Raw genomic sequence first — 12,781 nt, 5'->3', positions numbered from 1 at the left:
TTCCAGATGAGAGAAGAAGATGGGGATTGGAAGAAGAGGGAGAAAGTGCACCAGTCCTATCACGCCGAGCTTCTCCTGTGGGTGCCAAGTTTGACATAGGCTTCGCCTCGTTCTCACAAGAGTTGGTTTTTACGAAGTGGCTAAGTCACTCCCGTTTTGCAAATGAGCGTGTTGAGGTCAAGGGAATGACTTTTGCCAGAGGTCACACGGCACAGTGGGGCTGCTTCTCAAGAGAGCAGGCAACTCCAAAACCTGAGCTCTTTCCTTGCCCTTCCCTTTCAACCCTCCTGGGACTTGGGCTGAGAGCTTCCTCCCAGGTAGATCAGTGAATGGAGGAAAAGCCTCTTGACCACAGAGGTGCGAGGGGTCAGGACTGACTCCTTGTGGCAAAACGTGCCCCAGGCTCAGCCCCTCTCCCTCTGCCCCTCTTCCTCCGTCTTCTTTGTTTTAGGGCAGGATTTCTCCATCTTGGCGCTCTGCGATTGACATTTTTGGCTGAGTGACTAACCATCCCCATTGGCCCTGGACTGAGGGATCTACCAGGATCTTGGAGGCATTCTGCAGGGATTCAGTGCTAAACCAGGATAGTCCAGGGCAAACGGGATGACTGGTCACCCTACACGTGAAGCCGCATGTCCTGTGGTGGGAGAGAAGCATTACGTAGATGGTGAGGTTAGCTGGCAGTCCTCAGTTTCTCTAAGCTGTGTCTGTAACAAGCACATCTGCCTGATATTCCTTTCTGCCCCACATAGCTGCCAAGGGTGTAGGGGAAGTGTCCTACTCTGGGAAGCCTGGCTGAAGGACTGTGTGTGCCCTTGCAGGATTGAAGAGGACTGGCGTGAATGCTGGAGGGTGTGTGCGTCCGCGTGTGTTGAACCAAAGGGCTGGGAGAGGCAGCTAGGGACTGCTGGACCGCGGAGAGCCCATTGGAGCTGCCTGGGTAGACATTGCACACATGTTTACACCAGGAGTTAATGGGTACAGGATGAGGGAGGCTGTCAGTTCTATGTCAACTTAGCCTACGCCGGTGTGGTATGTGCATTTTAATCTCTGTGGCATTTTGGAATACTTTTATGCGTTACTCTGACAGCTTGTGGAGGGCATTTCCCTGATTAAAACAAATGAAAGGAGCATCTCAAAAATGACTCGCTAAAAGGGTAACATTTGATGTGTCATTGAGGACACCTTTTCAACGGCGATGAGTGCCTTGGTTCTTTGCAAATGTACACGGCGCTTCCTTCTCAAACATCATCTGTCCCTGAGCCTTCTGACCTTGGTGTCGTTCTGTGCCTCTTTACAAGATGAAAACACCTGAGTTCCTGAAGGCGGTAAGTGACGTGCTGAGGTCAGGGGCCAGGACGTTGAGTCAGACTCATGACCTCCGAACTCCACCCGACTGTGAGGGAATGAGTCGTGCATGTGTGCTCAGGCTGTGCCGGTGTAAAGCTGAGTGGCAAAGTGACAAGTGCAGACATGGAAGCTGTGAATCAGCCCTGCTAGCCATGGCTCTGACCATGGTCCTTCCCTTTCTGTGTCTTGTGGTGAGTGGGAGGATGAAGTGGTCCCGTGAGGGCTGGGGTGCCCAAGATCCATGGTTACCCGGTGCCAAGGTGCTGGACCCACTCTATCTGGACGCGCTCCCCGTGTGCTCTTTGACTCAGGTGTGGAGGGTGTGATTTGCTGTGTATGGTTGCTTGCGTGTTCCTTGATTATGTAAACCAGTGGCTTTTGCCAAGAACTCTCGGTGCCCTGAAGCTCCAAGCTGATTCCCTCCTATTGGCCGGCTTCGTTTCATTTTATTGGGAGGCGTGGCCATCAGGTTGCAGAGCTGTGATAACTCATTGCCAGTGTCTCTTAGGAGTGCATTACCTGGAGTTCGGGGACTCCCGTCGGTGACAATGACTGCAGACGAGTTGGTTTTCTTTGTGAATGGCAGAAAGGTAAGCGAGATCTGACCTTTGGTTGGGTGTCCCTGCTCCCCGGGAGGGATGTATGTCCTTTGGACGAGGAAAGTCTGGTTCTCTCTCTTCCCTGCTCCCCTGTACTTGTCCTCTCTTTCTCGCTCTCCCTGAGAAAAGCTATTGCAGTCTCTTGGTGACACTGGGGAGGACCCTCTCGGGATCGAGTGTAGGCAAGATGTGCGAGGGGCAATGGGGTAGGGGGAGGCGGTTGAGAAGGGGGGCTCTACTTGCCTGCCACGGACTCTCTGGGGTTGTGGGACTCTGGTGCAGAGCGAGAAAGGGGTCCAGAGCCTGAGTTCCAGGGGAGATGGTCACCTGCCACATCTCTACATCTGTGTTACATCAAACACATCAAAATACTTACATTGCTCTCTTTAGTGAGAGAAGGGACAGGTATGTACTTTCTGCTGCTATCAGGATATTCGATGTACACAGCCTTTGGTTCTGATATATGGTCTGTAGAGGTGTACCAGCCAGCCCTGCTTCACTGTGTTAGGATAGATGCTGACACCTTGTGGCAAGCCACATTTTTCATAAAGGGCATGCTCCCCCATCCCCTCCCGGACACACACACACTTAGTTTTACATGTGAGTCTTACCAATTCCTTACCCACTTGAATTAACTTCACAGGTGCACAGGGACCTAGAAAAGGGGGCATGGGTACCAGTCCTTGGGCATCGCAAGGGTGAGAGTCTCTACAGATTCCACTGCACGTGCACAGAGAGGGGGCATTCATGTGACAGAGTATCCAGCCTCCATCTGCCCCCCGATGACCCTGTGAAATGCTCACACCTGCTCTGCCCATTACTTGGGAGTGGGAAGGATGGTGAAAGACCAGTAAATTTGCATGTTGCAACTGGTCCCAGGGACGGCGTGTTGTGAATATGCCCAATGCACCCAAAGAGAGGGTATTTTATTTGTCTTGCTATATTGGCACTTTTTTTTGCATTGAGTTGAGAAACTAGATGACTTTCTAGGTCGTTTTCAATATCTAAAATGTGTCTTTTCATAAGATTCCTAGGACTTAAACCATCAGGGTGTGTTTGGGTGACTGTCAAGGGAATTTCATGAGCTGTTTCAGCATTAATACTCTAAGGACTGATTCTGATTGAGTGCTGCCATCAGGAAGCACTGGGGAATGGAGTCAGCCACATTCTTTCGGGTTCAGAGTCGTCTATCTGGGCTGCATCTTTTTTTCAGGGATGACACCCGTCATCAACCCAAGAGGTAGGGCAACTTTCCAAGTTGGCGTGGTGGTGGAGATTTTTGCATCCAACATTTCAGGCACCTTCTTTGCATACAGCAATTACATTGCAGAGATTTAGGAAATGGTTGTTGAATGGCCATCTAGAAGAACTGCTTACACAAAGCTATCCTCTCTGGAATTTTTATAAGTTATTTTTACATCGAGGAAACAGCTGGACCCCACGCCTTCCAATCACCAATTCACGTGTGAAAGTGTCAGCCTGCTCTTCTTAAGGAATGGTTTGCGGTGGGCACTGGATCTAGAGGACATTTCAAAGTATATCCGGCTTGGTGAAAAGGGGTTTCCCTTGTACTTTATTTTCACTTTGAGAAAGTAATTTTAATTCTCTGAAAGTATCATCACACCAAACCTTATTATCTCTGGAAACTTCTGCCACTGCCGGTTTCTCTTATGATCATCGTTGTTTGTAATTTGTAAAGATGTGACGTCTTGAGAAACTGCTGGAGAGGTAGGGAGGCAATGAAGGAGGCATGGAGTGAAAGCTGTAAAAGCAAGCACAGGTGAGGGGCTTCCTGAGCTGTGAGCTTGTCCCCATTGCTACTCCCAAGATATCCTAGACCTTTTGTTATGGGATCGTGTGCAAAGCTGTTACCAAAGAAGCGGCCAGATCCTGGTGGCTCCTTCTTAGATGTGAGCTCCCACTCTTCTTGTGTCATGCCCTCAGCAGGACTCAGTCCCGCTGGGGGCCTGCAGAAGGTGCTTAGTGCAAAAAGTCAGACAGCCCTGGGGCCTTCTGTGATGGCGACAGGCCCTGGGGACCTTTGCCCGCACACCGTCTCCTGTCCTGGAGTCAGGGTCAAAGGGAAAGAGCAGTCCTGGGTTTTATGACCCCTGGAATGGCGGTCCTGTTGGAGGGCCGTGCTCTGGTTTATCTGAGCAGTCATGGTGTAGAGGAGCTGGGGCACCGGAGGGAATCAGGGGATTCGGCAGCGGGGTGCAGCTGAGGGTGGCCAGAAGTGATCCCTGCAGGAAGCAGGTGTCTGCGAGGGAGAGCTCAGAGTGACTCCACTCGCTCTGCGCTTGCGTGTTCACCACTGGCTCCCTCACTCATTGCTCGCTCATTTACTCACTGAGTCACTCGCTTGTTCCTTCACTCGCTCTCTCGCTCGCTCACTCACTTGCTCACTCGTTCATCATTGGCTTGCTCACTCATCACTCCCTCGCCCGCTCACTTACCGCTTGCTCACTCATTCATTACCCACGCACTCACCTGCTCGTTCATTCACTCTCTCACTCCCTCCCTCATCACTCACTCACCGGCTCACTCACTCACGCACTCACCTGCTCGTTCATTCATTCACTCTCTCACTCCCTCCCTCATCACTCACTCACTGGCTCACTCACTCACGCACTCACCTGCTCGTTCATTCATTCACTCTCTCACTCCCTCCCTCATCACTCACTCACCCGCTCACTCACTCATGCACTCACCTGCTCGTTCATTCATTCACTCTCTCACTCACTCCCTCATCACTCACTCACCCGCTCACTCACTCACGCACTCACCTGCTCATTCATTCATTCACTCTCTCACTCACTCCCTCATCACTCACTCACCCGCTCACTCACTCACGCACTCACCTGCTCATTCATTCATTCACTCTCTCACTCACTCCCTCATCACTCACTCACCCGCTCACTCACTCACGCACTCACCTGCTCATTCATTCATTCACTCTCTCACTCCCTCCCTCATCACTCCCTCATCACTTGCTCACTGACTCATCACTGGCTTGCTCACTCACTCGCTCACTCATTGCTCACTCACTCGTAGTCTGCGTTTATGAAGTTCCTTCAGAGGCCTGCGGCGCTGGGATGCACGCTGGAGGAATCTGATCTCTACGGCCAGGCAGTTGCCGTCAGCAGCCTGCGGGCCGGTTGGAGAGAGGGATGACTATTAGGCAAAGAAATAGACTGCACAATATATTGAACAGAAAGCTAACCTCACGAGATCCTCTTCTTGGATGTTCTTAAACCACTTAGCACCAGGCTTGGCATCTCGTAGGTGCCCAGATCATGTGGATGGAATGAATGGATGAATAGTAAAAGCTTTGAGAAATCCTGTACTAAGGAGGTCTTTTAAAAATACTCGGCATTTTATAACTATTTTAAATTTACAGAAAAGTTTCAAGAAGGATACAAAGAAATATTAAATACCCTGTATCCACATTCACCAATTGCTAACATTTTGCCATATTTGTTGTCTCATTCTCTCTTTTTCTGGACACACACACACACACACACACACACACACAGCAGACGGGGGGAGAGATATGTACAAGTATATAAATAATTGTGTATATTAAGGTAGAAATTAATACAAATAAATACACAGATCAAAGTTTTTCTTTCTGGACCACTTGAGGGTAAGGTGCAGACATCATGTTCCTCTATCTCTTATCCTAAGGATAAATATATCCCCACACAACCACAGTCCATTTATGAAAATCAGGACACTCAACTTTGCTATAATACTATTATCCATAGACTTCATGCAAAATTGGCAGCATTTGTACTCTCTCAGTCCTGAGTCCAGGTCTGCGGCATGCAGTTGTCTCCTCAGATCTGGAACAGCTCCTCAGCTGTCCTTTGTCTTTTGTGACACTGGCGTTTCTGAAGAGAACAGGTCAGTCACTTCTTAGAATGCTCCTCACTTTAAGTATGTCTTGTGCTTTCCGGTAATTAGACTCAGTCTGCACCAAGAGCAGGAAGGCCACAGAAGTGATGCGTCTTTCTCAGTGCATCCGATCAGGAGGCGATGATGTCAGCTTTTCATTACTTGTGATGGGCACTTTGATCATTTGGTTAAGGCGTTAGCCACCAGGCTCCTTCACTGTGAGACAACTCCTTATGCCTGTGTAATTAATGTGGAATATGTGAGAAGACACTTTGGGACTCTACAAAAATCTTGTTCATCAAACCTTCACCCACTACCTTGAGCCTTCATCAATGATTTTTAACTGGATCAGTGATTGTGCTGGCAGTCTTCTGTCAGGAAGAGCTTTCCCTTCTCTTCCACTTATTTGTTTGTTTGTTGACTTGTTATCAGTTTGCACGCTCAGATTTTTTTTTTTTGAGTCAGAGTCTCACTCTGTTGCCCAGGTTGGAGCACAGTGGCCTCAACCCACTGGGCTCTGATGATCCTTCCGCCTCAGCCTTCCAAGTAGCCAGAACTACAGGCATGCGCCACCACACCCAGCTAATTTTTTGATATATTGTAGAGACGAGGTCTCACCAGATCATCCAGGCTGGCTTCGAACCCACGGGCTCAGGCAATCCTCTCACCTCGGCCTCCCAAAGTACTGGGATTACAGGCTTGAGCCACTGTGCCCAGCTTGCACAATCTCAGATTTTAATTTTGTTTAATGAGTTATAATCCATTATGACCATTCTTTCTTTTTGTATTTGTGTCTTACCAGAGCAATCTGCTTAACCCAACATTTCCTAAACTCACTTCCCTACAAAGTGTTTCTCCATTGGGATACTCACTGGCACCCCATTGAGAGAGTATCCCATGGGGTGCACCATGGCAAGCCCTGTGACCACGTGAGAGTGGCAAGACTAGCTCCTGTAGGAATTCACGACAGGGTGGACCACCTGTGACTGGGGGTATGGAAAGTATTTACTGAGGAATTGCTTGGGTTCTTCTGATAAGTCAAGGTGGCAGCAAAGAGGCCCAGGAGTTGGAAGGTATAAGATATATTGTCAGAGCAGTAAGATGACCGGCTTGGCAGAGAAACAAGAGGGAGATAGGCTGACATGAAGATTGAGGACACATTGAGAAGGCCTTGAAGGACAGGAACTTGGCTGTGACCCTGAAAGTGTGGGCATCATGGAAGGCACCAGGCAGGGACTGATGTGATGTGGTAAAAGCAGAACTGAGGGACAGGCGGAGGGAATGCTGTGGTGGCAGCTGAGAGGCTCTCACTGTCTTCTATGAGACGGGTGGTAAGGATTGTTATTTCACGCGTTTATGGCTTCTATGATCTGTAACCAGGATGTTGAACAAGCTGGACTCGCGGGTGTAATCACACAAGAAAATTAGTTGTGTCTCCCACTTTCCCTTAAGCTTTATTCAGAGGGCAAATTCTGGCAGTCTCATGAGTTTTTCGATCACTCTCAGTCAATAAAAGCATTCCGTGGGCATTTTTAAATTGCCCAACGCAGTCTCAGTTGAGACAGTGTAGCGTAACGTGGCTCCGCTTTCGGGGCATTTCAGGTGTCTGGACTGAGACTTCTCTTCCTCTTGTGATGACGTTTGGGACTCTTCAGGGGCCACGCCGGGGAATACTCTCTTGCAGGTCCTATGACATGAGAGATGTGCTTTTCTCAGGCCAGCTGCCCCTACCCCATCCACTGGTTTTGAGAGGTTCACTCCACACAGACTTTCCTGGAGGTTCCGTCCCCCACTCTGGGCTATCATTCTGGGAATGGTTTAAACACTTCCAAGCCAGCTCTCTCTGTCTCTGTCTGGGAATGGTTTAAACACCTCCAAGCCAGCTCTCTCAATGGCCTGTGCCAGGTCTGTGGCCAACTTCCACATCCAACTTCCACTTGCTCTACTGAGCCCAGTGCAGCCATCTCTTCAGCTTAAGTCTCAGGAGGAGTTTAAACATGTCACCGTTGGGCCAGCTGTGGTGGCTCACGCCTGTAATATCAGCACTTCGGGAGGCCCTGGCTGGGGGATCCTTTGAGGCCAGGAGTTTGAGACCAGCGTGAGCAACACAGCGAGACTCCCATCTCTACATGTCAAATAAAATAAAATTAAAACAAGCATATCATTGTTAGTCATCGATTGCATGTTAAGCGTACCTCTGGCTGTTTAGAGAAGCCAGTTCAGAGAAGCCAGACCAGCATAACCCCTCGAGAGCAAAGGTGATGTGTTAGTTTACCAGGGGGTACAAAGGAAATCCTCCCACTAAATGTGCTCTCTTCCACTCGGGGAAGGTGTGGTGCTCACTGTGCAGTTTTCTCTAAAGAAACCCTTCCCACAAATTATTTTCATGAATCATCCCAGCAACCCGCTCCCTTTTCAGCCTCGATGACAGGCGCGGAGTAGGAAAATAGGTCTTCATAGACGTCCTCAGACAATTCACACTGGAAACTGACCCCTCACTTCATGGACAACCTTTTCCGCCTTGTTGAACCTACTCATGGGTCTTCGGTTTGAGATTCCTCCTCCATTTCCAACATGTGTGTTCGTGTTGTTGACTGTGACTGTTCATCACGTCCCATACTCAGCTCTGAGCACAGGACACCGGCCTGGCTTCCCACAGTCACACACAGGGTCACAGATATGTACCAGAGACCCAGAGCCAGGGGTCTGTGCATTGGGCTCCCAGCTGGCCTTGGCGCTCACAGGTGTGACCCCACGGTAGACCCGAGAGGACGTGTTTGGTTTAAGGGGCTTTGCCTGGGTGGGCCCAGAGTGGCAGGTGCAACTCCTGAGTGTTGAGGGCTGGGTCCTGACCCAGCACTAAGTGGAATTTTAGGATGTAGGGATGTGAATACGTACTTAGCTTGGCTTGAATGTGTTCATTCTTACGCAATTGCCAGGAAAAATACCTCGATTTTCGTAATTGACTTAACACATTAACCCTACAAATTCTTGGGTGAGTCATTAAAGAAGGAAATGACTTGCAGATGGATGGTGAAGGATGCCTATGATATACTTTTCTTTCTGTTTTTTTAATAGGTGGTGGAGAAAAATGCAGACCCAGAGACAACCCTTTTGGCCTACCTGAGGAGAAAGCGTATCCTGACTTTGGAGTGGGGGTGAGGGAGAGTGGGTGATGGGGACTCTTTCTCCAGGTCTTATGTCATTTCCTAGTGACCGGTGAGGTGGCCGTGAAGGGCAGAGGAGAGAGCACTGGATTGGGAGTCGGGACAATGCATTTCAGTTGCAGCTGTGGTCTAAATCCTCGGCTGTGGGGTGAGAGGATTGTTGGGATGCTCTTTGCGATGTCACCCTACTGACTCTGGTAATGCCAAGGTTCACTCCTGGGCCTGTTGAAAGGCCCTTGTTAGCCCTGGTGAGCTTCAGGGTCAGGCCCCCTTGGCAGGAGGGGACCCTTCCTTAGGTGACATTTGCTCTGTACATAAATGGACTTCCTGGGGAATGTTCTGGGCTCTGCTGAGGTGGCGGGAAACAAGGGAAGGGGTGTCCATGGGGAAAGGATGCCTGAGGGGGGAACTGTGGGGGGAGGCGCTATCTGTTGTGAAATCAGCAGACACGGATGCTGCTGTGGGTAGGAAACTCCCTGGAGGGATGTGGGTGCTGTCTTCATTCAGTGTGGGGAGGTCGCCTGTAATCCCCCGCATCTTTCATTCTTTCAGAGGAGGAGAGTGTTCTAAGACCTTGAAACAAACAAAAAAACAAAAAATAGCAAGAGTAATGGAAGCTAGCTTTTAATGAGCACCTACTATATGCAGGCAGAGTTTGCAGTGATTCGACAGCTCAGCTCACTTAATCCCCAGGGCAACCCTGTGGAAGTGGGGTGCTTCCTTTTGACAGGGGAGGAGGGGAGATCTGGGTGCATTCTGTGACCCACCTTTTGCCAGTGTGTTCTGGGAAAGGCCTGCACCAGAGCCAGGAGCCAACTCTGACCCTTTTACCACACTGGAGACTCTCCCAGGGTCTGTCGCCAGGACCACGCTCTTCCTGACCTCTGTCGATGAACCCCTCTAGCTGCAGAGGGCTGTCTGGGGACTCTTTCCAGTGACACATCTGGGGACCCCAAGGGGTTATTTCAGCACCCACAAGAGTGAGCCTGGCAGCCCCGGCCTTCACCCTGGGTTGTCCCCTCCTGCCATGCACGGCGCTTGGCTCAGGCGTACTTTGATCTGGAGTTCTGAACGAGAGAGGGCGGGTCTGGAGGTTCACAGCAGATGGATCTGGTGGCTTTTTTGCAGTGCAGGAGTCACCAGACAGGGTCAAGGGACGGTGGGGAATGCAACTTCTACGGGGTCTGGGAAGAGAAGCCCGTTCTCAGAGATTGTTGAGCTCAATCCTAATTTTCTAATAATAACCCTAGTGTTAGTTTTCTAATCATTTCAATTTTAGTCTTGAAGGCCCAGACGCCTCAGAAATTCCCTATCACGGCAATTGGCGGGCTTAAAGGTCAAATCTCAGAGAAAGTCAAAACTGAAAGCTGGCACCGGAACATGATGTCCTTGCGGCTGTTTGAGTGGATCTGGGGTGTTCCAGGCGGGAGAGGAGACCTCAGCCTGACCTCCACTCCAGCTTTCAGAAAGGTCTCCAGGCCGGAAGCCCTTGCGAGACTTTGGGCCACCACCACTCATCACGTGCCCCCAGAGTTGGGAACTGCTGGGATCTGCACACACCCTGGCTGTTGAAGGGACTCACACAGGATACAGGGAGTTCCCCTATTTGCTAACCCTACTATTGTGAAGATCACACAGGTACTTGGGTATGAGTGCTTTTTAAGTATGAGATGTTATAGAATTGCTTGTTATTAATTTTGTCTTGAAGACGAGGGATGTGACCGGGTGATGATAGTGCTGGTTCCCTCCACCTCCGGGAGATAGCAATGGCTCACAGCCCTGCAGACCTGCAGGAAAACACACACGTTCTGTGTGTCTCTGGGGTCATGATCGCATGGTGTTCTCAAATAGTCTACTCGTGAGGCACTTTTACAGTGCAAAGTATCGGAGTATCATTCTGCAAGTGATGTTAACATTGGCCCCGGATTGGTCCCTGACTCCCCAACTTGTCCTTCTAATTTCCATCCACACATCTCATGGGCCCCCCTGGTCCTGGGACTTTGTCAGCCAAAAGGAGCAGAGAGAAAAGCCAGGACTCAGTAGGTCCCAGAAAAGATCGATGTCTGGTGCTAGCCTGAGTGGCTTCACGGCATGCCCACCCAAGGGTGATGCCAGGGCAGCCCCATGGGCTCAGCCTTTGAAGTGCACAACCTCCCTGCCCATGAGACCACGCCGGGCAGACTCCCACCCCATGAGAAGGAAATGACGAGCCCCAGAACTTGAGTGCCGTCTGTCCGTGGCACCCTGAAGCTCTTCTGGGCAGTGGGCATGGCCCTGTTCCCTGCAGGGCCTTGGAAGGAGGTGTCCGTGGGTCTGCTGCTCCCGGGTCAGAGCCTGAGCCCGTGTGAGGGACGGGATGGTTCTACCCATGGGCTCTTCCGGTGGTTCCCAGCAGTCCTGCATTCATGTTCCTTAACCCTGGACCGCCCAGTGGGGCTGAGCGGGACCAAGCTCGGCTGCGGGGAAGGTGGCTGCGGTGCTTGCACGGTGATGCTTTCCAAGTATGATCGCTTCCAGAACAAGATCGTGTATCCTTTGCCTGCGGGCTGGTCAGCATGCGGGGACTAGGGTGTGTGTGTGTGTGTGTGTGTGTGTGTGCATACTTGTGCATGTGTGTGAGCCACTGTGTTTTCAAGCAGGATCTGATTATGATGGGGAACTGCAGAACAGTGTCTTAGCAAGTGTGTTCCAGGCAAAGGAACTCTGACCAACTCTGAACTGCTGATGAAATGACTTTTTTAAACCCCAGGCCCTCGTCACACTCAGCAAATCCTTCCGTAGCCCTCTGTCAGCCCCTGAACCAACCAGCATCTGCTCAGCAGCCAAGACCCTGCGCAGTATACCCCTCCCTGCCTGGCTAACTCTTACTAGCTCTTTAGGATTGGGCCAAAGTACCACCTTCTCCAGGAAGCCTTCCTTGATCTCCCAAGATTAAGTGAAGTGCCCCTTTTCTATGCTGGGCCCACAATGTCCTAGGCACAGCCTTTTCAAAGCATTTGCCTTAAGAAAATGACAACAAAAGGTAAAAGGTAAACTGAGACACAATCAAAACAAATTTTTTTAAGTTTATTTGAACAAACAACAATTCATGCCTTGGGCAGCTCAGTGGAAACACAAGAAGGAGGCTTTTATAGGATGGGCACAAAAGTAAAATGAAGACAAAGTTTGACTGGTTACAGTTAGATAGTTACTTTCTCTGGTCTTTGGAAAGTACCTAGTCCCAAGGTTTTTTGTTTTCGTTTTTGGTTTTTTTTGACAGAATCTTGTTCTGTCACCCAGGCTGGAGTGTCACTCAGGTGCAAGCCTATAGCTCATTGCAGCCTCAGACTCCTGGGATCAAGTGATCCTTGTGTCTCAGCCTCCCCAGGACCTGGAACTACAGGTGTGGAACTACAGGACCTGGAACTACAATGCCTGGCTCATTTTTAATATTTTGCAGAGATGGAGTCTCACTATGCTGCTCAGACTGGTCTCAAACTTCTGGCCTCAAGTGACCCTTCTACCTTGGCCTTCCAAAGCACTGGATTACAGTCGTGGGCCATGGCAGCTGGACCCCGGTTCTATAACTACAAGTCTGTTGACTACTGATTGGTTGAGCTGAAGTCCTGTTTTTCTTTAATATGGGGGTTTACAAATAATAGCTCAAGTTTCGCCTGTGTTTGTAAACCCAGCAGAGTTGAGGTCACTGCTGAGGCCTAACTGGTCTCGTCTGCTCAGAGATTCTGCCTGGATTTAATTTGCTTGAATAAAGTTCAGATTGCATCTTCA

At 50.0% G+C, this 12,781-nt stretch overlaps 1 protein-coding gene across 1 annotated transcript in view; it reads left to right on the top strand.

Moving 5' to 3' along the window:
* The first annotated feature begins 1,848 nt into the window (after positions 1 to 1,848).
* XDH (xanthine dehydrogenase) overlaps positions 1,849 to 12,781 on the top strand; it is a 70,736-nt gene continuing 59,803 nt past the window's right edge. Inside the window, exons 1-3 of the mRNA XM_008074639.1 lie at positions 1,849 to 1,940; positions 8,925 to 8,982; positions 11,445 to 11,541. Of these exons, the coding sequence (XP_008072830.1) occupies positions 1,899 to 1,940; positions 8,925 to 8,982; positions 11,445 to 11,541 (197 nt within the window). The 5' untranslated portion in view covers positions 1,849 to 1,898. The remainder of the gene's footprint in view (positions 1,941 to 8,924; positions 8,983 to 11,444; positions 11,542 to 12,781) is intronic.

This window comes from Carlito syrichta, unplaced genomic scaffold (genome assembly GCF_000164805.1).
Source record: "Carlito syrichta isolate Samal-C Ts95f unplaced genomic scaffold, Tarsius_syrichta-2.0.1 Scaffold316714, whole genome shotgun sequence".
Taxonomy (NCBI): Eukaryota; Metazoa; Chordata; class Mammalia; order Primates; family Tarsiidae; genus Carlito; species Carlito syrichta.
Note: the sequence above shows the minus strand (reverse complement) of the source record. Positions and strands in the feature narration are given on the sequence as shown.